Source organism: Corapipo altera, unplaced genomic scaffold, assembly GCF_003945725.1.
Source record: "Corapipo altera isolate COAL_440 unplaced genomic scaffold, ASM394572v1 0, whole genome shotgun sequence".
NCBI lineage: Eukaryota > Metazoa > Chordata > Aves > Passeriformes > Pipridae > Corapipo > Corapipo altera.
The window spans coordinates 87,974,135-87,998,021 of NW_020884872.1; the positions used below are offsets into that span (position 1 = coordinate 87,974,135).

Genomic DNA, 23,887 nt, shown 5'->3' on the forward strand with positions numbered 1-23,887 from the left:
AGAAAAGCAAAAAAGAAGCATCTGCCCTTGGAAAAGGGATAAAGGGCTGATGGATTATTGTAGAGCAGCTACAGATCTGTGAAGCATGGAGAAAGGATGGTGTTAAATCCCATTCCCCATGCCCCACATGCATAGCTGGTTCATAACTTTTTGTTGATACCACTTATGTGGAGGTATGTCAGCAGCAAAAATAGGATGGGGGGAGTGTGGGTTGATTGTGGTGTGCATCGTGGGTTCCTCAGCCTGTCCCTTGGTGTTCAAGTGAGGGACTTGGCTGTGGTCCCTCAACTGCTGCTTTTAATATGTATTGGGAAAAGCCACCTCAATGCACTTTGATCCAAGTATCCAGATGCTGCTTGGCCATTATGCAGTGGTAATTCCCTGTACTCACCTTCCTCATCCTCACCAGCCTTGCCCAGGCAGAGCCTGGCCTATTAGACCTGATCTCCTTTAATGGCCTTGCACTGTCACATCTCAGCTACTATTTTTGTTGCTTCACAGCTAGCAGGGTCTGGCAACCTTGTTAGGCACATGGCTGGTAGTCTGATTCCCACACACAAACTTTTCACCCAGCACTTCCTACATCCAGTGATTCAGCTCAAAACTAGTTGGAAGATCCACTGTTTTTACAGAAGATGAGCAATGGAGACTCCCCAGGATTCAGTGGTTTTTACCCTAAAATAAAAGATTTCAACTAGTTTCCAGTCCGGGCACACTGATGGTTTGCTCCTCATTGCTTGATATGTTCACCAGGAGTTCCACTTAGCAAAGAGAAGTCTTCTCCACAAGAAGAATCCAGGAGCCTTGAGCCCACCTTTCCCTGTGGAGATGCCACCAAAACCACACAGTGCAGGACAGCCTCCCAAAAGCCACTTGATGCTTTTTAATTAGAGTATTTCACTTGGACATATGTTTTTCATCTTACATTGCTTGGTGTGAATACAAAGATGCCAGCAGATGCTAATACATATGACACACAGGCACACATATACAGAGTCCTGGCATCCCCCAAAATGGTGGAGTGCACAGGAGGCCAACAGAGCTGTAAGTGGAGGGATGAGGGTGGTGTCAGTGGAAAGATGAGCCAGGACAGCTCTGGAAAACACTGCTGTGATGCATCATCTGCTGCGTGCAATGTGGGAGGTAGGGATGGCTGGAGACTCACAAAGAGCAATGATAGTGGTGGTGATGATGGGTGTGTGTCTAAGGAGAGGTGGGATCCCAGGGACAGCTGAAGAAGGGGGAGAAATATCAGAGATGCATGGTAAGAAGGCAGCTTGGCTCCCACTGTAGCCTTGGCTGGTGTAACTATGCTCCCATTACCAGCGTGCCTTGGGTAGGGGATGGTGGAGGAAGGGGATCTCTCAGCAGCCCTGTCTGGCTGGTGAATGTCTCCATATAGCATCTCATTCACTTTGATGGAGCAACCAAGGTCCTAAGTCACTGCTGCATCCCAGGTGGATGTCACAGTCCTTGAGGGCTGGGAGGCAGCACTGCCAGTTCTGCCTAGCACACCATGGTGTTAGAGAGCTGAGCCCAGCTGAGCTTAACAGAACATGTCCCCACAAGATGGACTTCTGTGAAAGCAGTCAAACTCAGCCCAATGGACAGGACCAAGACAGGTCTCCCACATCGACTGAGATCCACTCAGTGATAGTGACACCAGCACCAGATCTTGGTGGACAATTGTCACCTCTCCTGATGCCCCACACCCAGCCACATGCTCCTTTGAAGCCTGTATTTTGGAAAGGCACTCCCAGGCTTCTTCCCCTGCATCCTCGCAGACATAATGTGGGTTCAGCCTCCTCTCTGCCAGCAGGTCCCATCTCTGCTCCAAAGCAGGCTGGTCTGCACTGAGTGGTGTTGGGTGGAAGATGGGACAAAGAGCCAGCAGCTTAATACAGCGAATTAAAGATAGAGAAAAGCCCACAGAAAAGAAGGGTCTGCCCTTCTGGTTCAGGTTCAACTGGGACTCATAAAGAGCTGCTTTATACAGCAATGCACACAAAATCACAATAAAATCATCAGTTGTTACAAACCCAATGACCAAGTTCATGTTTGAATTACAGTTCAACATAGGCTTGGCCTCAGTCTTCCAAATTTGGAGTCTTCAAAACCTCTATATCCATATTGAAGCTTGCAGTAGAAGTCCTCCTAGGGTTAATTTTTCTGGGCACAGGGGGCAAAAGGAGATAATTCATCTTCCAAGCTTCACTTCCAGCTGAGCCCTTAAGCTGGGAAAGATGTGCCTTACTCAGCCACTGGCAGTTATGGCTCTTGGGGAATCCCTGGGCAAGGGACTGTTCTGCAGGTCACTCTCAGCCCCGAGGCAGAATCCAGATACCGGCACAAAATGCAGGATTATTTTTTTTCCTTTTTAATATTTTAAAAAATAAATAGAAGAAGAAACAAAACTTTAAAATTTGTTCTTTAAATATTTCCAGCATTGCACAGACAGCACTTTAATATTCTAGCCTGTTCAATCAGTAGTTTATTTATTCTGATTCCTAGTTAAAATGTGCTCCTCCCAGCCTGCTTTTTCTTTCTGTCCTTCTTAAGAACACAACATATTCTTTTGTAATGACAAAAAAACCAAGCCCTGCAGTGTTCATTTGACATCTTTCCAGCATGGAGCAGGGCTCTGTTATTCCTCTTCAAACCTGAAGTTCCCAGAACCTTACCAAAAATCTGTTGGCATCCTAATAGCTCTCATATTTAAGAAGAAAACCAAACAAAAACAAAGCAAGCCACACACACACACACAAACACACACAAATCCTCTTCCAAGAGCCTTTGTGATGCCAACCATTGGGTTCAGGCAAACCCTGGAGTGTTTTTGCTCAGTCACTCTCTGAGAGTGGTGGTGTCCCCTGGAAATCTTTGAGATGTAAGATGGAGTCGGGATACAGGGAGAAGAAGGAGAATGGGAGGTCAGAGATAGTCATCTTCGCTGGAAGGGGAGGTGGGATCAGAGCCCTCAAGGTCAGAGTCCAGGGAACTTCCTGATGGTGTTCGGCTCATCTTCCACATCTGAGAGGCAAAGGTTCTCCCCCAGCTGCACGGGTATCCCACAGCCCTCAGCTGGTGAATTAGTGCCATGGCCACCTGCCAGTGGCTTCTTGCAGTTCACTTGCTACCCTTTGCACTCCTCTGTTTGCTCATGGCTGTTAGCATCTGGCTGATGTACGAGGTCAAAAGATCATCCATCTTGTACCCCTGAGGAGGAGAGAGAAGCTGTTACCTGCCTTTAGAGCACAGTTTACAGTCACTTGTCCCTCCTGAATACACTGGCTACCAGTTGTTGACTTTCAAGTTTTCAAGTACATTTTGACTTGTTCTACCATTCTCTTTGGGTGAAATGTCACCACCACAAGAACACTGTCCAAACATAATTTGCAGCATCAAGATAGAGGAACTCACTGTCCCAGCATGCTGCTGAGGCTAAGGACATAGGGAACTTTGGATGGGACATGGATTTTCAAATGGCTAACAAATGCCTCAGATTAATAACAATTAATTCAGTAGGAATTTTTATCCTTCATGCTTTTGTTTCAAGATACTCTAAGAGGAGGTTTGTTGCTGTGACTATTACAAGGGACAAGTTGGGCAAAGGAGCTTGGTAAAAGGGCTCAAGAGTACCCCTTGAGCCCACATCAGCTTTAATGTTTTTTTTTCAGTCCAGTGGCAGGGACTGTCCCCTATGCTCCTGGCACATCAAGCTTGCTCATACACTGGAAGATGAACCAAATGAGAGCCCTGATTCATTGAGCAGTCCAGAAGAAAAAAAACCCAATCAGGTGCTCTTCTGAGAGACCATTTTCAGCCCAGAGAATCCCTAAGGCACAATCTGCTGCCAGTCAGGATTTGGTCTAATCTTTAACACTCCTTACCAGGGAGGTCTCACAGAGCAGCTTGCTTCCTCTCACCAAGTTGCCAATGGTTATATGGAAGTACGTGTTGCCACTGCTCCAGTTGGAGATCTTGGTGAAGGGGTGAGTGATGAGAATATCCTAGCAGGAACACAAAACTGACACTCAACATGCGAGAGCCTCAACTTTCATGAAAGGCTGTGGGGACATCTCATGTCCCTGTTCACTTTCCATCAAAGCAGACCAAGGATGTCTACCAAGGATGTGATGAGACTCATGGGGATGGTAGTGAGATGCAATACTCTGGATCCTCCAGTGCTTGTGAAGGATTACCATAGTAGAATGACCATGAAGATGGGGGAAGGATCTCATTTACTCCAGCTCCTGTGCTAATGTCTGTGAAAGGATTAAGGAAGCAGCGTGTGTCTCCTACAGTTACAGCTGATGCTTCCAATACATCTTCTGTTGAAAAAAGCTGGCTGGCTCTGTGTATCAGTGAATTTCTGCCTCCAGAAACTGTTCTGTCTATCCAGCCTTTCTAACTAGGCTTAATGAGAATTCATTAAATTTTGAACAATATGCTCTTTGGGATGACTTCTCTGAGGGTTTGGGGAATGGGCTCAGGAGCATCTAGTGAAGCCCTCAGTTTTGCTTACCTTGGTTTTGGGATCAATGAGGCTGACTCCATGCTTATTGATGGCAATTAGAAGGATTTCTGGATAATTTGGCTCTGTAGTTTGCTGTTGGAAATGAGATGAACTGGTTAGAGGATGTGTCAAGCAAAATCAAACCCCTTCCTATTTCCTCACTCCCTATCTTCTGACAGCACTTGGTGGCCTATTAACTGCTATCCAGTTTATCCTTTAAAGATAAACCTAGAGCTTATCAAGGTATCAGCAATAGTCAGGACTGTCTAGGTAAGTACAGTTTTCCTAAATGCATGATAACCAGTTGCTGAGCTGCTGACAGCATTAAGTTCCTTGTTCCCTTTGGTGGCTTCCCAAAAGTGAAGCCATCTTGCCACTGGCATGGAAGAGCTGGGACAGGCTGAGCAACTCCAGACATCTCCTTTCCTCTTCCAGTCTGTTTGGGGCTCTGCTCCTCCTTGTGCAGGCTGATGTGGACCTCCAGGCTAAGACTACACTGCTCTGTTCCCTTCTGGTCTTTACACTCAGTTTTGCTCAGTTTGGTCATTGAGAAGAGGAAGTTGCAATAAGGTGTCCAGAGTACCTGGACAGACTTCATGACTACTCGCTTCCTTGATGGAAGTCTAGGGCTGGGGTGAGTGGTCTGGATTCCATTTGTGATGGGTGCAGACAGATCCCTTGGAAAACCACACATTCCCCTTTGCCTTGGCAAAACAGAGAATGGCTCTTGGCTCCTCAGCAGCACAGCTACGAGCAGGGACCCAATGACTGAGACACACTGAAGTTCTACAATGGTTCTGTCTGTGTAAAGAGGCAAGGCAGCAAAAAAGAGTGTATTTGTCCTTTACTGATGAAGAGTCTCACACTCTTTCCCTGTTTCAGCAGGGTTGTCCCAGTTTGGTTCAGATCTGGAATCCCCCTGTGGTACAGGGCTTACGAGCTTGGCTAAAAGCTGTCAGAGAATCCCCAGAGCAGGTACCTTCACTTCAAAGAATGCTGATCCAAATGTAGGCCACTTGAAGATAATCTTTAGAAAGGCAAGCTTGGCTTCTTCTCTTGTTTTGCCTGCGTGCTTGTTGTAGTATGCCACGATGGACTGGAACAGAGAACACAACTGAGATGGAGGGTTTGCACTACCTAGTACCAGGGATGTTTGCAGGGAAGGAGCATCAGTCCTACAATGAGAGATTCATAGAATAGTTTGGGTTGGAATAGACCTTTTTAAGGTCACCTAGTCCAACTTGTCTGCAATGAGCAGGGCCACATTCCAGTAGACCAGATTGCTCTGAGTCCTGTCCAACCTGACCTTTAGGTTTGGTTCTAGTCTCTGTTCCAATGAACACTTCAAAAAAGTGCTGGCTGGTCACTGGAGCAGGGCCTGAAACCAAGGTAGGTCCTTCTTAGATGAGCTGAGCTGGAAACTCCATTAAAGGGATCATAAGTTTTAATCCTCCAATTAATGCAGCAGAGGAGACTTGAGAGACCTTCAATAGAGAGATGCTGATAAGCACATAGGAGACAGAAAGGACTTATAAGACTATTTCTTGGCAGTGAGATGCCTCTGATATATTAAGACTAGACCTGTCTGCACATGTGCCACAGCTCTCCTTGTGTAAAGCAGGGAGAATTACTCCTCCACTCAGTAGTCTGCATTAAATGACAGACCTTTACACAAGACCATCTCTCAGCATGTGTCCATATGGCATTGCATCCACCACCACAGCCACAGTCGCAGGACAAAGAAAACCCAGGGCATGCATGTGTATGCAAACATGAATGTACAATTTCTCCTCTTGGTGATGCCAGGGAGGCTGAAGCTCTTCTATGGCTCAAGAGGGACCATGGGCCACTCATTCTGGCAGTCCAACTTCAACGCTGAATGTCAGATGAGTCAGACAAGAGACTGGGCTTCCCCCAGCCAGTCCTGGCATATGAATCAAGCTGCTGGTTTACCCTTTTCCAGTCATCTGGAGAGAGCTGCCGGATGAGGTCCTGAGGCACCAGCTCCTTCAGGAGCTTGGGGATGCTGGGGAAATAGGACTTGTCATCCTCAAACTTCACCCGGTAGATGAGAGCCGCCAGCTGCAGGACCTCTTCCCGTGTGCACTTGTGGTAGCCGCGCAGGTACTTTGGTAACTCCTGCATGGAGGAAAGAACAAATGAGAGATGGAGGGGATGCCCATGGACCTTCATTGTCAGATGTTTAATGGAGTTTGTGGAGGTATGCAGCCCCTGGTTAAGAGGCTGTGCCTTGGGAACATCTGCAGATGGACAATGTCTTTGCAACCCCTCCTAATCTCTCCCAAGTCTTCACTGGTATTGCAGAGTCCTGGAGTACCTGGTAATAGTGGAAGATTGAGTCTGCCATCGAGTCTTTTCCAGGCATTGTGTTGGTCCACAGTTTTTTCATGAAGAACACTTGGTAGGTGAGGGAAGGCACTATACCTGTTCAAGAGAAGCAGGAATATAGGAGCAATGGTGTGAATACCAGCTGACAATCAGTGTCTGCAAGCCAGAGGTGCCCATGCGCCATCAAAACCTGCAGGGACAGGGGCACTCACAAAGCCAAATGGGCTCTGACCTTGCAGACCAAACCACATCACTGCCATGCAAAGCTTTAATAAAATGGAAAGAACTGCCTGGGTTCACTTGCACTATTGTACTTCAGTGATAGTGCTCAAGCCTAACACAGGACAGAGGAATTGTACCCTGGAGGCACCCATGTCTTGCAGCCACTGAAAAATTCAGCAGAGCTGCAGCCAGTTCCATCATGGATGTGGTCAGTAAGGTGAGGTGAATCCCACCATTAAACCTCCCTGCAGGCAGTTCCTGGAGAGCTGCCTGCCAGCAGGCACTCCTTGCAGGGGCAAGGATTAGCCCTGGAGAAGAGGTTTTGCTGCTCTTGGACGGACCACCTCCCAGGTGATGTCCCCCAGGGATGGTGCAGACAGCACACCCACATCAGTGTGGCCCAACAGATCACAAAATAACAAAATCATTAAGGTTGGAAAAGACCCCTAAAACCATTGAGTCCAGGTGCACCACTAAATCATGTCCCTAAGCACCACATCTACATGTTTTATGAACACTTCCAGGGACAGTGATTCCACCACTTCCCTACCAGTCTATTCCAGTGCTTATGGCAGACTGTATGGTCAATGTGGTCTGGAGGGCAGTAGAAGGGCTGTGTGTGACCCATAATGAAAAAAAGTTACCATCTTTTGCTGGTCTTGCTTTCTTTATCCAGTCTGTCAAGTGTCTCACAAAGTCAAAGAAGAAATCTCCCTCGGGCACGCTGATGACCTGGGAGACACAACACAATGGTCACAAAGGTTGAGAAGGAGAATAACAGAATATCCTGAGCTGGAAGGGACCCATATGGATCATCAAAGTCCAAGTCCTGGCACAGCACAAGACACCCGAAGAATCACACCATGTGCCTGAGAGCATTGTCCAAATATTTCTTGAACTCTGTCAGGCTTGGTGCTGTGACCACTTCCCTGGGGAGCCTGTTCCACTGCCCAGTTACCCTCTGGGTGAAGAACCTTTTCTTATATCCAATCCAAACCTCCCCTGACACAGCTTCACACAATTTCCTCTGGCCCTGTCACTGATCACTAGGCAGAAGAGATCAGTGTCTGCCCCTCCACTTCACCTCGTGAGGAAGCTGTAGACTATGATGAGGTCTCCCTTCAGTCTCCTCTCCTCAGCTGAATGAGCCAAGTGACCTCAGCTGCTCCTCTTATGTCTCCCCCTCTAAACCCTTCACTATCTTTGTAGTTCGCCTTTGGATCCTCTCTAACAGTTTTATGTCCTTCTTATATTGTGGTGCCCAAAACAAGTGGCAAGACATCACAGGCAGGGTTGGCTATTGCCCCATCTCCTGTAGTTGTTGCTCACTGTTTTGTGCTGGTTACACTGATGTATTACAAAGTGCTGATGTGAGAAAGCCACTGCCAGCACTTTGCTTCAGGCTCTGTGTCTAATTTCATACATTACTCCTTATTGCAGCTTCTTGTTTCACCAGAACAATTCCTTTCCCTTCCTGATGACTATCTCCATAGATTTCTCCCAGTTGCCAGAGGCAGCTCTAAGCTGCACATTTTTCTTTAGTCCTTTCTTATAAAACCAACTCAGTAGCAGCCTAGGAGAGTTCTGCCTATCACTGTGTTAAGTCCTTCAGGGAGATTGCTGTAAGTCAGGGCTGTGGGACTCCAAACCTCCCCTGTATCAGGTTGGATCTGACTTAGAAATGCCACACAGCTTGTAGAGAAATGCTTCTCACCAGATAGCTCTGGCTCCAACAATGGGTACTGAGTGGCAGGTGGGTCACTGTGAGTATTTCAGGGCTACTTCAGCCTCTGGGTGGGTCACTCACCTTATCAGAGATTTTGACGAAGAGGCTGAAGCCCTCAGAGGATTTTAGGAGCAGCCTATTGGAGATGTTCTGGCAGAAGTCCTTGGCTTTTGTGCTGGACTCCACTTCAAATGCCTACAAAGAAAGGAAGATCCTCACCACTGCTATCTCAAGATTAATTTTCACTTTATGCTCTCTTTGAGGAGCTCTAGGCACACATGCACAGAGGGATTTAGATGCCCACCACTAATGAAATCAGTGACATTGTGAATTGTGGTTTGGGGCATGGGAAGGGATGCCTGCAGAAGTTCTGTCATGCTACTACTGCACCATTGTGCTTTTTAATGCTTTATTTATATCCTGTGCTGGCTTATCAAGGTCTCCCCAGGCAATGTAAGAGATTTTTCTCATCTAACAGGGAAGACTCAGAGCTATTTTCCTGGGGGGAAGAGGGTGTGGGAAAGAGAGAGTGAGATACCTCCAAGCTGATTTGTCCCAACTGTCTCTCCATTGATGATGAGGAGATCAGATGACCGGGTTAGACTAAATGCCTGGCTTCTAGATAGCTGAATAAAGGGAAAATGACTCCACCTTTATGGATATCTATGGATGGTATATCTAAAATATGGGATATCTAAAGGACTGTCCCACCTCCATGCACATCCCAGTCCTGGTTTTGCCTTTTGAGCTGTGCTCAGCATTTACATTGCCTCAATTTTGCTCTGCCCACTTAGAGAGATTCAGTTCATAGGAATTCAAGCTTCTGACCACCACAAGCACGACTGTGTTAGCCTGAATCACCAAACCACCAGGACTCATGTTCTACATCCCACAAGAGTCCAATCTGGAGCTCAGTGTCCAGCAACACTTCAGTGTAGATGCACATTGCACTGGAATGATGCTAATCTGCCAGGCCACCTGGTGGTTTCCATGGCCAAATGGATCACAGCAAATCCATCCAAGTGCAGAAGTCCCCACTGCTTCCTTCTACTTGCTCTCACACCGATGCATGCGTATAAAGCATGCTCATAGCTGCTCGTGTCAGAAAAAAATACTCAAAATGATGAGAAACCCCAACAGTTCTCTCAACTCTCCATTAGAGATAAACAAGGGCACGCACAGCTGCTGGAGAGGAATCATTCTTTTCCTTCCATGGGTGTGGACTGCTTTACACAAAAACTCACTTGGAAATACAGGAATTTAGTTGTACCCAAAGGCATGAGGGAAGAGAGAGAGATCTGAGCCTCACAGGAAGACTAATCAGTAGCACGAGATAGTAGTATCTGCAAGGACATGCCTATCTGCTCTGGCATCAGTATAAGTAGCTGCCTTATTAGCACATAAGATGCTTAATGAGAGGTTCCTGAGTGCAGGTATGATTTCTGTGTCATCTCAGGTCAGAAGGTATAATTTCAGTCACCTACTTGCCAGTGCTGTAATAGTCTGCCCAGTAGCCAGGGAGCCCCGTCATAGTACCCCACTGGGTATAGCAGGGTGGACAATATATGTTGGTTGAGGCTCCAGATAATTGTTATCCAAGGCTTCTGAACCAATGCAATTGAATGGATGTACCCACCCAGTCTCCTTCGTTCTGAGGTCCTAATGTAAAACCTCCAGTGAACACCAGCCCAGCACCCTATCTTGAAAAACATGAATTGCAGCAAATCAAAATGGACAAAGATGGGTTTTCTTTGTAATGCTTTGGCCCAGAGTCTTCTGGAAAGGCTGAGCTTTTCTGAATTAGAACCAATATTAGCCCTTTCTGAGATTTTAATAAGAAAATTGACAGCCATCCAGACAGAAAAGAAGAATTTCCTCCTCCCCCATTTACCTCATCGGTGTCATCAGGGAAATAAACCTTATGGAAAATTTGGGTGGTTTTGTGTTGAATGGCTTCCACTTCTACCAGATGAGGCGGGTATTTCCTGGATCCATTCCTGCAAAACAGGAGGCAGCGTCACATCATCATCAAAGTAAGAATTACTTGTTTAAATTTTCCATTTTAATACGTATTATTTTTGAGTGACTTCAGCTACTTTCTTAATATTAGGGTGTTTTTCCCCTTAAAAGAAGAAAGAAAAATTTTGACGGGGAAGGTCTATTTGCTTAGATTGTAGATTATTTCAGTGGACCTGGACAAAGTTGATTCATCTTTATTTTTCTACATAGTTTATCAGCAACATTCTCCACTCGATGTCCCTTTCAATCAGATTGGTGGAATACAGAGAGAGGCTGTGTGCTTTCACTGTTCCCCCAGTCACCAAAATATCTCCTAGTTGTATTTTCTCACACATATTTGGATGTTGTAGTACAGTCAGGACTAGGTCTTTCGGTGCCATACCTCAGGGCTTTCTGGAGTCTCTGGATGCAGTCTGTTGCCAAGGGATGATGTTTCCGGGATTGCAGGAACCTCTGGACATGCGGCAGGAGGATGTTACTTGGAGGGAAAAGGCCTGTACACAACCACAATAGCTCCCAGCCTTTCTCTTCACTGTATCTACACAAGGAGAGACCCAGGAGGAAGAACATCACTCATGGCATGGATACTTCATGTCTGCTTTGCCCACCATGGGCTAGTGCCTTTGGGACAAGGGGAACAAAGAACCCATACTTGATGTGGTTGTCCGTGAGCTGCTTGAGGGTCTGGCAGTAGATTTCATCCTTCAGGGGTTCCGCTTTCAAGGCACCTTCAAATATTTGGTCTGTCAGCTCATTGACTGAGCGGGTCCTTTTGGATGGGTAGTCACCCATATACTTCAGCACTGGTGGGGGTAGGAGTCAAGGATCAGCTAACTGGGATGTATGGGGAAGCCCCTCTGCCGATGACGTGGTTAAAAACATCCTAACATGACTACAGAAGTGGCTGCAATTTGGTGGAGGGGGCACAGTGTATGGTAAAGACTTAAACTGCTTTAGAAGATGTCCAGCAAGCTAATTTAAAACACTGATTGTTTTGGAGTTGGGATACGTAGACATAAGAAAGTTGTGTGTGATCATGTGTTACCTGATCACAGGTACAGGCACCACTGTAAGACCAGATTTTCAGCTAGTGTCAGATACCAGTGGAGCTGCAGCAACATAAACCAAATGACAGCCTTCACCATCATGCATATTGCAACTATTCTGCATGAGAAGAGACCACAGTTTTAAAAATTAACATGTATGACACAAAAAGAGGAAAAACACAAAAATGCAAATGTCCCCATTTTCTTTCCTTTTCTTTTAACTTCTCCTATTATTATTTGCTAATAAGAGGAAACCAGTGGTAGCAGCAATAATGTGTAACAAGTTTATACCAACAGAACTATTCAAACCACAAAGTTTGAATCCTAGAGCGAAGTCCCATCAAAAAAATAAAGGCTTCAACAGATTGGATCTATGGTTGCACTTAGCTCTTCTCTCCCATGCTGTGTGCCTTCTGCCAAGTAAGAGATATTCAGACATCAAACTCTGTCCCCAAGGCCATGTGGATGGTCTGCATCCACACTGATTAGGGCTATGGCCTTCCACAGCAGATGCATTTTGCAGAAATTCGGCTGAAGCAAGCCAGAACAGAGCGAGTGTGGACCAGCAGGACTCAGTAACTTGTTCCCTATTCCTCATTTATTAAGAACTAGACACACCTCAGATCTCAGCGATACTTGAGTACAGATCTATGGCTCAGACACATCTCCAAGACTATGATATGGTCCCAAAGCTGTTAAGAGGGACCACAAACCTTTCCATGGGCTTTGCTTGGGGCCTTAAAGAGCTTGATTCACCCTTTGCCCATCAGACCTGTTGCCCAAGGGCTCTCCCAAGCAGAGGAAGGATATCAATGAAGGCCATGCAGGCTTCTTGGGACAGCTCCTCGCTGCCCAGGATCTTCTTCAGCAGTGGCTGTTTGATGGGCTCACGGGTGTAGCACCACAGCTTGTCCTTTCCACGGCTCTTGGTGATCATGACTCGGCTGAGGGTGTGCTTGGGAGGTGGCCTGGCAGGAAATGCAAAGCAAGAAGTGGAGAGATTACAGGGATAAAAGGGACAGCTTGTGGCCAATGTTTCACCCAGGAAGGTTGCTTGCAGCACCTGGCTAATGAACTCTTACACCAAATGGGACTTGACAGTTTAGCAAGTATCCAGCTCCAGTTCTACCCAAAGATAAATATTTGTACTTTCCTAGGGCTCAGGAAAGTCCCTTAAGGACCCTACCCAAGTACTGACACCAAAACAACCTACCCTATCCCAAAGAGCTTCTAACCACAATAAGAAGGATGATGGCAAAGAATCGTCAGGGCAGCCACACTGAAAGAGTATCACAAGCCTACCAGGGGAAAATATTCCACAGAATCTGGTCTGCCTGTTTGGATTGCCAGCCCATTCAAACAGGAGTGGGAGTTTTGGTCAGCTGCATTCAGCAGTGGTGCACATTTACATCTTTGGAGCTGAGATGAAAATGCTGGTACCTAATTTAAGTGCTGGCTATATGGTCTGAGTACATCCTCCCACGTAATATTAAATTTCACACTGTTACATCTCTGCTTAGAAGAAATCCTTCATAAAACCTTATCTGTGAAAAACATGGCTCAAATGCCATGACCTAAACTGGAGGTTGCAGTTATAAAAAGTCACACAATGGGGTATTCAGAGTCTTTTCCAGCAGCAAAATTTTCCTGATTCCTAGGCTACCTGCAGATGGATTCCTATAAATTTTGAGGATAGTTTAAAAAAATCACCTAAAATAATCATAGGAAAATTCCTCCAAGGTATATGGCTTTACTTTCTCTTCACTGTCTGAAATTGCCATCTGAGAGGTTCTGATCACATCTTGTCGTTGGTCAGGGGTCATTGTGACCAGTGCCTGTGGGATGAAAAGTTCTCTGTTACTTGGTATATTTGATATAAAATACATCTGATGTATTCAGAGAGAGGAAGCAGATACAAAACAAAAATGTGAGTGAATAAGAATAATCCATCAATTCAGATAACAGTCAGTAAGAACTGTGCAACTGTCATTTCTCTGTGCCATTCTCAGTTACTAATGCAAGGAATAACAAATGTTTCCCTAATGTGGATCATTTCCTAAAGAAGACAATGTGCTTTGGATCCTACAGCTCCATACGTGAATGCAGTGGTTCCCTCCAACTCCAAATATACCTTTAAGTAATTAGGCCAGCTGGAGTGATTTAGGACGATACATGGATATTCCAAGTCACAAGTTTGTGGTGTTCTAAGTGCCAAGACCAGAAGAAAGGATGAGATCGCTTTTGCTTTGGACAACTTGTCACCTCCCTCATCCACTTTGTTTTCCACCTTATGTTCAGGGAGACTTTGGACAGATCTAAGCACTTCAGGAAGGCTTTGACCTCCTCGAGCATTGTACCAAGTTGTGGAATTCTGTAAGACAGCTTACCACGATCTCCAGTGGAGGCATGGTGACTGTAGGCAAGACATAGACCGAATCAGTTGGGAAATCCCCTCTCTGCTTGGTCCGTTCATTGAGCCCATTAGCCCACCCTGAATTCATCACTTGTTCTCCTGTGTCCTGGTCCAGAACTATGAGGTCTCCTTTGAGGAAGCTGAGGAACCCGGATTCTTCTCCTACTGCAAGAAAACCATCCATTGGTTTGAATTTTTTTCCCAACTCTTTAGGAATAATAAATCTATCTATATGTTTACCACTGAGATGGGCTATTTACTTACCAGGGTTTGGGTTGTCTTGGAGAGTGACCACATACTTGGATCGTTTCCTTAGTCCTTCAAGGAAGGTCACCACCAGGTCCCGGATATCCTCTGCATTGTTAGAGGTGAAAGTGTATTCATCGCCTTTAATGGTAGCCAAAGTGAAACTCTGTCCTTGCAGCTTTCCTCCTCTGGGATATATTTTTATGGGAGACATACATGACACTTAATGACATCAAGAGGCAAAGCTTGGAAAAAGGCTGGTTTATGGTGAGATTGCCAGCGAAGTCTATTCCTCCTTACCTGCTGCTTGACACAGCTGTGATCTCTGGGAAAGAGAGCTCTAAGAGAACCTGCTCCTGTTCATCCACAAAGTACACTCCTGTCCAGTTGACAGCTACGATCACATCATTTTTAGGCAGGCTTGGCCCTGTGTTGAAGACAAGGCATACAATCAGCTTATGAAGGGTCTTAGGATACAGAAAATGCATGCCTTTCAAAGAAGGATTCAATGATAAAAAAAAAAGTGGGTTTTTTGTTTGTTTGTATGTTTTAGGAAGAGAAATAGTATCGGACTCATAGCCTGAGCTGTTGCTAATCAGGATGCACCAAAAAATAACATATCCAAAAAAGACCAGCTAGATTATCTCCTTCTCATCTGTGGAATCCCTCTCTCTCTTTCATTTTGCTTTAGAGCATCCTGTGCTCTGGGGATGTGCTTTACCGACTCACCTGAGAATTTGAAGGCTTCGTAAAACCGGGAAAACAGTAAAGGCCACTTGAAACGTGCAAAATCCACTACCTCTTCCTTGACCTTTTTTGGGTCTGTTCTCTTCTGAGTATAAATTCCCTATAGAAAAAGCAAACCACAAACCAACATGAAGCAAACCCCCACTTAGGGGGTTAGAGAGTAAACAAAATTAATCTATGTAACCTGAAGGTCTTGGAACTAATATTAAAGGAGGTCTCAGTGCATCTAAGGGTCAAACAAAATACTACAGGAACAAGTGATAGTTTGGGCCAAGTCCTGGCATTTGGTTCCCACTTCAGGGAACAATTTGACTTTAATAAATCTGGGCAAGCGTATGGCTGAGATTTGTCTCAGTTGACCTTGGATTTCCCTTTTGGGGCACTTTGGGTCAGCCTTTTGGCTTGACAGTTCTTTAGCTGGAAACTGACACTCAACAGTCCTTAAGCACTTTATGTAGGACATCCTCAGATATTGACACTTCTATACAAAACTGACAGGCCAATGGAGGATGTGGAAGATCCAACTGAATTGTCTCCCTAAGTCTCCATTGACAATTAAGGCAAGGTGAAACTCCTGATACACATGGAGATGTTTACATTTTAGGGATCTTAATCTGAAGGTGGCTCCCGCAGTTAAATGAATGCCAATTATCATGCCAGGATGACCAACCCTATGAATGGTTGCAAGTTATGGGTAACGAGTTATGGAAGGGGTTGCCATGTGACAGTGTTACAAATGTTCTAATTGAAGTCAGGGAGGTTTTATATAATGCCTGGCACAATAAGGTCCCAACATTACCGGAGACATGAAAAATCACTGTAATATAACCATAATCCTGTGCAACAAGAATGTCACCCCAGAGATAGCATTTTGCTTCTCCCACTGAATCTCTGCACGTTGCCTCTTTCTGTCAGATCTTGCCTCAAAACCTGCAGTAAAGCTGAACGTAGCTAGAACAGACTCTGTCCTTTCTCACTGATTTAGCTTCGGGCCAGGCTAAGAGCTGAGCTATGATGTCTGACATGTTTAAAAGACACAGGAAACTACTGAAGCATGCCATGGTGCTCCACTGTCCCCACCTTTTTATGTGCAGCTATAATGAGCTGAGCCCATTTTTCTACAGTTTTTGACGCTGTGATCTCTCTGTCCGGGATGTAGGATGGAATTAGATTTAGCAGCCTTTCCAGTACCATCTCTGACCCATAGTCCACATAGTATTGCTGGGAAGCCAGTTCTGCCAGATCTTCCTCCTATGGGAGCCAAACAAGCCAAGTTAATGCTGTTAGTAGGTCTTCAGAACATCCATCCTCCACCACTCAAGGAGCTCTTTGTGGCAGCTGGATGTACTGCTGTTTCAGTACAAGTTGTGGTGATGCTTCCTTTCAACAGAACTTCAGCAGTGCTTTTTGCACATCAAAAGTCCAGGAGACTGACCACTAAAAGCTATGACTAAGCCTTAACATATTCAGTGACTAGCACCACACAACCTCCTCCTCTGTACTGTGTGGGAACATGTTTGCCCAAGTCTTTCTTTGCAGATCAGTCTGTTTCTGATGCCTGCAGTCAGCAGTGGATGATTTTGCTATGGTAGACAGAGCTTAGTGATTGAAAACTGCATGTATCCATCACTTCCCACATTTGGGAAGCCCAGCAACTGAAGCACCTGTACATAGTGCAGAACTGTAAAATTCCTTTGGTGCAGCTACATTTCAAGCATTGTGGGGTGAAATAATAGAGCTACTGCAATGATAATAGCACAAGAAGACCGGGGCGGGGTGGGGGGGGAGAAAGGACAGGACTTCTGATAAGATAAAAGAACTGCAGTTAATGCAAAAGAGATGTGAAAAGACAATGTAGTTCTCAAGGTGACTGAACTCTACCAGACCACAGAAGAATAATCACATATTTGGGAAGAGAGATGTCTTCAATTTGACACCTGGGTGATCTTAAATACAAGCAAAAAAACCCCCAAACTCCCCTCAAAAATGTGATGGACATTTTCAGAGAATTTTATGTTTCCTTAGATGCTAATTTCAGTGACACTGGAATAATTCTGTAAGCTTGCAGAGCTTATGCCATTATGTTTATGCTGCCAATGTCCCTTCACTGTACGGCAGAATTACTGGGTTTGTATTGCATGGCAGAGGTCTGGGTATCCTGAAAAGCATCTCTTATGTCTAAGACTTGGCAGAATTCACCAAACAGGGTTTTGCTGTGTACTTCTGATGTGGTGATCTGGTTACAGACTACCTATGGCCCTCCAAGCAGAGGCTGATGGATGAAGTGGCTGTTCACTTTTCCATCCAAAAGTCACCAGGCGAGAGTGCTCATGCAGCACCCAAGCCCAGTCAAGAGGATCTGACTGTTGTAGCTATTGTTTTCTAAATGAATACCATAAACCCGCAAGCTAATAGGCATCCAGGGAGGACTATTTGTCATCCCCTTTGTTGGAACATACTTCACCATCTCAAAGATACTTGTTGGACCAGATCAGTAGCTGCTGAGATCACATACCTTGTCACACCGGTACTCCCCAAATTTCACCCCTCGCACGATCTGTTGGTAAATGAGATTGGTAGCCACGTTGTCCTCACTCGGGTTGTGCCAAGGAGTGAAGATCTCCTTCCTGAAGAAGAGCCGCCACGGTGCGTTGCGCTCCTGTGCTCCCTGTTCTTTGGCGTACTGCTCACACTGAGACACAGCATCCATCACATGGTCATTGCCACTCCCCAGCGAGGATACCTAGTCAGGGCAGAGGGAAATGTGCCATTCACCTCTCTAAAAGCTACTCTTTCTAGGTAGAGATATCTGGTTTTGAGTCACTCATTCAGATCTCCTTTATAATAAAAATAAATCAATATATCTATGTCTACTAGCCAGAATGTATCACATCTGTCTTTTCTCTGGCATCTGGCATGAAGCCCTAAAGCACTATATCCCCTCAGACTTAACATCCCTGGATAAATGTCTCCTCAAAAAAGATAAAGAAGACGGAGTATAAACCACTTTCTTCTCCACCTGCAGGCAGAGGTGGCCACATCTGGAGGTGAGAATATACTTCATCCTCTTAGACAGCAACTGTAGGAGTACTTCAGTTTCATTGACTTGGAGCTGTTGTTTCAGCTGAAGTTTTACCCTAGGTCTGTTTTCCTTCTCATTTACACTCACCTTTATTTTAACAGAATTTCTGAAAAATATATGGTTTTAGGCTAAATAAATCAGGTTAAATGCCAATGCAGGTATGACAGTTTGTGTTCTAGCTCATTTTCGAAGCTTAATTTCAACCATTAGCTTTCCAACTAAATGTAGTAGTTCCCCCGCATAAAAATCCACGTTGTTTGTTTTATTGCAAATTCACCTCAAATAAGCATGTCTGAGAGTAAGAATATAGCATCATGTAATTATGTAGGTAGAAAGAAATTTCTGGATGTTTCTGGTCCAGCCCAGTGGTTAGAGCAGGTCCATCTGTGCATTTTCCTGCTAAATTCTGAATATCTCCAAGGAGGGAGATTTTCCGACAACGCTGCTCCAGAGTTTGACTACTCTTATTGTGAAAATCATGCTGACACTTGCACTGTAGAAATGTTCCTTCTGCCTTCTGGAAGTTATGTGACAGCAACTAGAACCTCCCTCTTCTTTCACACAGTTATTCAGGAACAGACCTCAAGATATACCTTGTCAAAAAGTGCAATGTAAAGTGAGAAGCCAAATCGATCCTTCAGGCTGATTTTGTCGGCCAAAGAATTACAGAGCTCTTTAGCAGTTGTTGCAGAGTCAGTCAGCAGTGTTTTGGTTGTCCCATCCATAAATGTGACAGGCAGCATGATAGGTTTCTTGGACTTGGTTGCCTAATGGATGAAAGTCAAACTTTATAAGGTTATGTGTATTTCAATGCTATTTACCTACATACTCTTCTATCCCACTCTGATAACCATTTACTAATTCCTGATCCCACTGACTGGCTGCTTTTGAATACTACCATACCATATTTATCAACAGGAAAATGTATGGTCAGCCACTGGCAGCACTTGGAAGTCACAGATATTTTATTTAACACATTCAGTCCTCAAGGCACCTAATTCAATAAATAGAAGAATGCCTGGAAATGCTCATGGACACTGGAGCACAGATGTATATGCTAGTAAATCAGCAGAGAAAAAGAACAATTTTTGCACAAACTGCCTTTTCCAGCTACGATTATCCCCAGACAAATCCCAGGGACCATTTGCAGGAGGCAGCTTGCCTGCAGCCACCTTCATCTTTAAGACGGTTTTCTAGAATATATGGGGCTTGCTCCATGCCAGCTGGCTTCAAGGTCCAACAGCATTCTTAAGCACACTTAATTTAAAAGTTTTGAGATAGCCAAAGGCATCGATCTGAGAATACCTATCCTGGAGCAAAACCAGGAGGGACAGGGAATGCAATATCTTGGAATTACCTGAAAATTCTTGACAGAAATAGGCATTTTGTCGCCCCACATTCTGCCCTGCCAGAGATGTGGTTCCTGCGACAGTGAAAGGCTTAAACCCTGAGCCTCAGCTGCCTGGGGAGGAGATGGAGGGACTCATACCTGCAGCTCCAACCAGCTAGGTGGCTGTGTCCTTGTCCCATTGGCAAATGTTCGCCTCAGCCTCTCTTCACAATAGGGAGCATAGCCTGGGGGGCCTCCGTTGATAAAGTTCCTTAAATACTGTTGGCAACAGGGAACACATTGGTTAGAACTTTGGCTCTTTAGATCAGGCACTTGCAAAGGTTAAGAAGCAATGTTTTATTGGAGAAAAACCCTCTGGGACTAACGACAGTGATACTACTCAGGCTCAAATGTTCATACATCGCATCACTAGAAGCTGAGAGAGAATACAACGGTCTGCACCCCTGCCTTGTTCTTCTACTGTGCTTTTCTGGCCTTGGAGGAGATAAGATACCAGACTAGACAGAACTTTGATTGAAGCCAGTGCAGCAGCTTTTCGGTTTCTGCTATTGCTGCCACTGACTTCTATCTCTGTATTTTAAAGATGTATTATAAAATGTTATTGAGTGTTGGGCAAAAAGATAGGAGTGAATGAAAAAGATGTGTAAGTAATGATCCAAGGGAATTGTAAGTGCATGCCACTCAGAAAACATAGCTGCCAGCACAAGAGATCTTTCACAGTGACACTAAACAGGCATTTCTTTAGTCAGATTTTAAACTGCATTTTGGAAGATCCTAAACCAGAATTTGAGGTACTTCATTGTATGTTAAAAATACAATCACACTATTGTAGAGAAAATGAAATCCAGTGACTTCTACAGTATTAATGATAATACACTTAAAAATATTACATAAACATCTTGGCCAAAATGTTAGCTAAGACAAATAGTTTTGTAAATCAGATTCTTCTGAGAGACTTTATAGATAGATAAAGACTTCTCTGAATGATAACACACAGCTATTCCTTCAGAAACACAGATAGCTTTATAACACTGTCAACCACAAATAACATGGCTAGAGAGACAGGTATCTCTGTCAACAGTAACTTATAGAGAAAGTATGAAATATCTAGGTAATACAGTCACGTTACATGGATTACAGCTGCTGCAAATGATTGTAAGCAGTTGATGCAAGTAAAAGTGTAGTTTTAATTATGCTATTGTTAATAATGAACTATGTAATTACATGTTTTTCATATTTCTACTTTTTTTGTGGCTGAGCCTTCCCACTAAGCCCATTGTTACTTGAAAGAAAGGTGCAAAGAACAGGAGTGCTAATGTGTCTTGACCTGTGCTTAACATATGATGGAAAAGTGTATAATGGGATCCAAAGCACAACTTGCATATCTGGGAGCTGGAACACATATTGAAAACTGCCTCATTATCAGTACCCTTCTCAAAATGTTCCGTTCTAACTGAGACTTTTGAATGTCACCCAGAGGGATCTGGACAGGCTTGAGAGGTGGGTCTGTGTGAACCTTCTGAAGTTCAACAATGCCAGATGCAAGGTCCTCCACATGGACTGGGGTAATCCCAGAGACAAATACAGGCTGGATGGAGAATGGAGAGCAATCCTGAGGAGAAGAACTTGTTGTTGAGGGACATTGTCTTGGCAATGTGTGCTCACAGCCCAGAAAGTCAACTGTGTCCTGAGCTGCATCAAAAGCAGTGTGACCAGCAGGTCAAGGGAACAGATTCTGCTCTTCTGCTCTGCCCTCACAAGACCTAACCTGGAATACTGTGTCCAGCTCTGTGGCTCCCAACACAAGAAAGACATATACCTGCTGCAGCAAGTCCAGAGGAGGCCACAAAGATGATGAGAGGGCTGGAGCACCTCTGTTATGAAGACAAGCTGAGAGAGTTGGGATTGTTCAGCCTGGGGAAAATAAGGCTCCAAGGAGACCTTAGAGCACGTTCTAGTACCTAAATGGCTGGAGATAAAGGTGCTGGAGATGAGAGAGTTGGAGAAGGACTTTTGACAAGGGCACGGAGTGCTAGCACGCAGAGGAGTTGCTTTAAACTGATAGACAGTAAGTTTAGACTGGATATAAGAAAGAAATTCTTTCCTATGAGGATGGTAAGGCACTGGAACAGGTTGCCCAGAAAAGTTGTGGCTGCCTCAACTCAGGAAATCTTCAAGGCTAGGCTGATGGGGATTTGAGCCATCTGCTCTAGTAGAAAGTGTCCCTGCCCATGGCAGGGCAGTTGAACTAGATGACCTATAACAATCCTTTCCAACCCAAATCATTCTACGACTCTGTAATCCTATGATTCTATGAGTCTATGTCTGAGTCTCCAGAACTGCTCATAAATTATTTCTTATAAGTGCTTCACTACTCTAAACTAATCTTTCGCTATTAAAGATTTAAATCCACATAACTTCCTGTGCCATACTTTCTCAGGTCTCATTTCCACACATAATTTAATTTTCTGCCACTTTCCCAGTGATTTATCTGCTTTATTAGATTTCATTGGCAAGGCTCAGGGATGAAGGAGGGATTTCTGTTCTGGCTTCAGCTCTTTCACTGCCGAAAACCCAGTATCTAATCTGATCATATATGGAAATTAATGGAATACTTTTATTTCCAGTCAGGCACTAGAACAAGCTGCACAGGGAAGTGGTGAAATCACCATCCCTGGAAGTGATCAAAAACCACGTAGATGTGGCACTTGTGGACATGCTTTAGTGGCAGGCTTGGTTATGGTTGGACTTGTTGATCTTAGAGGTCTTTTCCAACCTTAATAATTCAGTGACTCATTTGGAATGCAGACCATTCAAATCTGGGCAACATAATTTTGCCCAGAAAAAAGTTCCAAGAAATTCCTTAAGAACAACCTGATTTTCAAAAGTGTCAGCTGCTTAGCATCCCCCACTGACTTCAGTCGTGCTGATCCACAGTGCTGCTGAAGACAGATTAAATGTCACCTCATGGGGCTGTTTAGAACTGGATATTTTCAATATGACACGTGGTGGGGCATGTACATCACACAGAGAGCACCTATGCAAACATACTTCCAGGTGAATTAAATCCTTCCCTTTCTAAGTGCAAATTTTAAAATATCAATTTATATTTATAATTAGCTGTGTAGTTCTATTCCTTGACAATTGTGCTAGAGTACATGCCTGAGGTCATACTGTCAAAGCCAGTAGATTCTTGAATGAATGCACAGACCTTTGTATATGAGAAATAGGGGAGAAATGTGGGCTCTTCTGGTTGTGCAAATTCCACTTGAAGCTTCCCACAGGGAACTTTCCTGCCAGAAGTCAATAACATCTTCACACATCTACAGTGCAGGAGGTACCATCTAAACTGGTTGCCTGTATTCCCTTTAGAATACAGGAAAGAGAGGGTCAGTTCTCAGGAGTGACTTGTCTGACTCCCATAAGATATGGAACTTGGGATCATGCACACTTTTCTCAGGAACTTTGTCATCTTCATTTCTGGCAAAGACTGAGATTCCTTCTACTGTGAAACCCAAGAGAAAAGCTGGTCCCATGGGTGGAAGAGAAAATGTATTGGCAGATAATTCATGAGACAAATAGCTACATTTTACCTTCACAAACTTCTCAGAAGGAGCAAAGCATCCCACGCAGAGGGACATCAGGATCCAACCCCTGGCATGGCTGCTTTTTGATGGGTTCTGGGTCAGCTGTTTGCAGATTTGACAGTAGATTTCATCCCTGCAACAAGAATTTAAAAAAAAAATTAATTAAAAGTTAAAATTAAACATTAAAAAACATTAGGTGAATTATTTAATTATTCCTATTAATTAACAGGAATTAAAAAAAAACTTTTTAAAAAAACCCAAACACATTAAAAGGTGTTTTTTGACACAATCAGAGAGACAGACTGTCTGCATGTGACTGACAGTCAAAAGTTCATTTAGCATATTAATTTAACTGCCTTAACTGCCTTGATCTCTGCAACATCTCTAAAATGCCATCCATCACCAGTTCTGTAACATCCTCTGAGTTTTGCCCATGTTTCAACTAACATTCCCACAGCTTAGTGACATTGCTTTGAGAAGGAGAGAAATAAAAGGAGTCTCAAGGTTCAGGGAAGCTCAAAGTCACCTCTGGATGATGGAGTTTATTCCACCTCCTTAGAAAGATTTCCCAGAGAGAATATCC

The 23,887-nt window shown here is 44.4% G+C and overlaps 1 protein-coding gene across 4 annotated transcripts in view; it reads right to left on the reverse strand.

Annotated features, from left to right (window-relative positions):
• Positions 1–2,473: 2,473 nt before the first annotated feature.
• MYO7A (myosin VIIA) overlaps positions 2,474–23,887 on the reverse strand; it is a 101,280-nt gene continuing 79,866 nt past the window's right edge. For all 4 annotated transcript variants that reach the window (XM_027669021.1, XM_027668868.1, XM_027668944.1 and 1 more), the window contains 22 exons: positions 23,311–23,437; positions 19,856–19,975; positions 18,960–19,133; positions 17,800–18,027; positions 16,365–16,535; positions 15,267–15,384; positions 14,838–14,964; positions 14,556–14,725; positions 14,266–14,456; positions 13,589–13,713; positions 12,689–12,846; positions 11,485–11,638; positions 11,215–11,370; positions 10,705–10,810; positions 8,895–9,008; positions 7,732–7,819; positions 6,855–6,961; positions 6,470–6,655; positions 5,496–5,612; positions 4,526–4,609; positions 3,891–4,010; positions 2,474–3,216 (listed from right to left, as the gene is read on the reverse strand). In XM_027669021.1, coding sequence (XP_027524822.1) covers positions 3,127–3,216; positions 3,891–4,010; positions 4,526–4,609; positions 5,496–5,612; positions 6,470–6,655; positions 6,855–6,961; positions 7,732–7,819; positions 8,895–9,008; positions 10,705–10,810; positions 11,215–11,370; positions 11,485–11,638; positions 12,689–12,846; positions 13,589–13,713; positions 14,266–14,456; positions 14,556–14,725; positions 14,838–14,964; positions 15,267–15,384; positions 16,365–16,535; positions 17,800–18,027; positions 18,960–19,133; positions 19,856–19,975; positions 23,311–23,437 — 3,031 coding nt within the window. In that variant the 3' untranslated portion in view covers positions 2,474–3,126. The remainder of the gene's footprint in view (positions 3,217–3,890; positions 4,011–4,525; positions 4,610–5,495; positions 5,613–6,469; positions 6,656–6,854; positions 6,962–7,731; positions 7,820–8,894; positions 9,009–10,704; positions 10,811–11,214; positions 11,371–11,484; positions 11,639–12,688; positions 12,847–13,588; positions 13,714–14,265; positions 14,457–14,555; positions 14,726–14,837; positions 14,965–15,266; positions 15,385–16,364; positions 16,536–17,799; positions 18,028–18,959; positions 19,134–19,855; positions 19,976–23,310; positions 23,438–23,887) is intronic.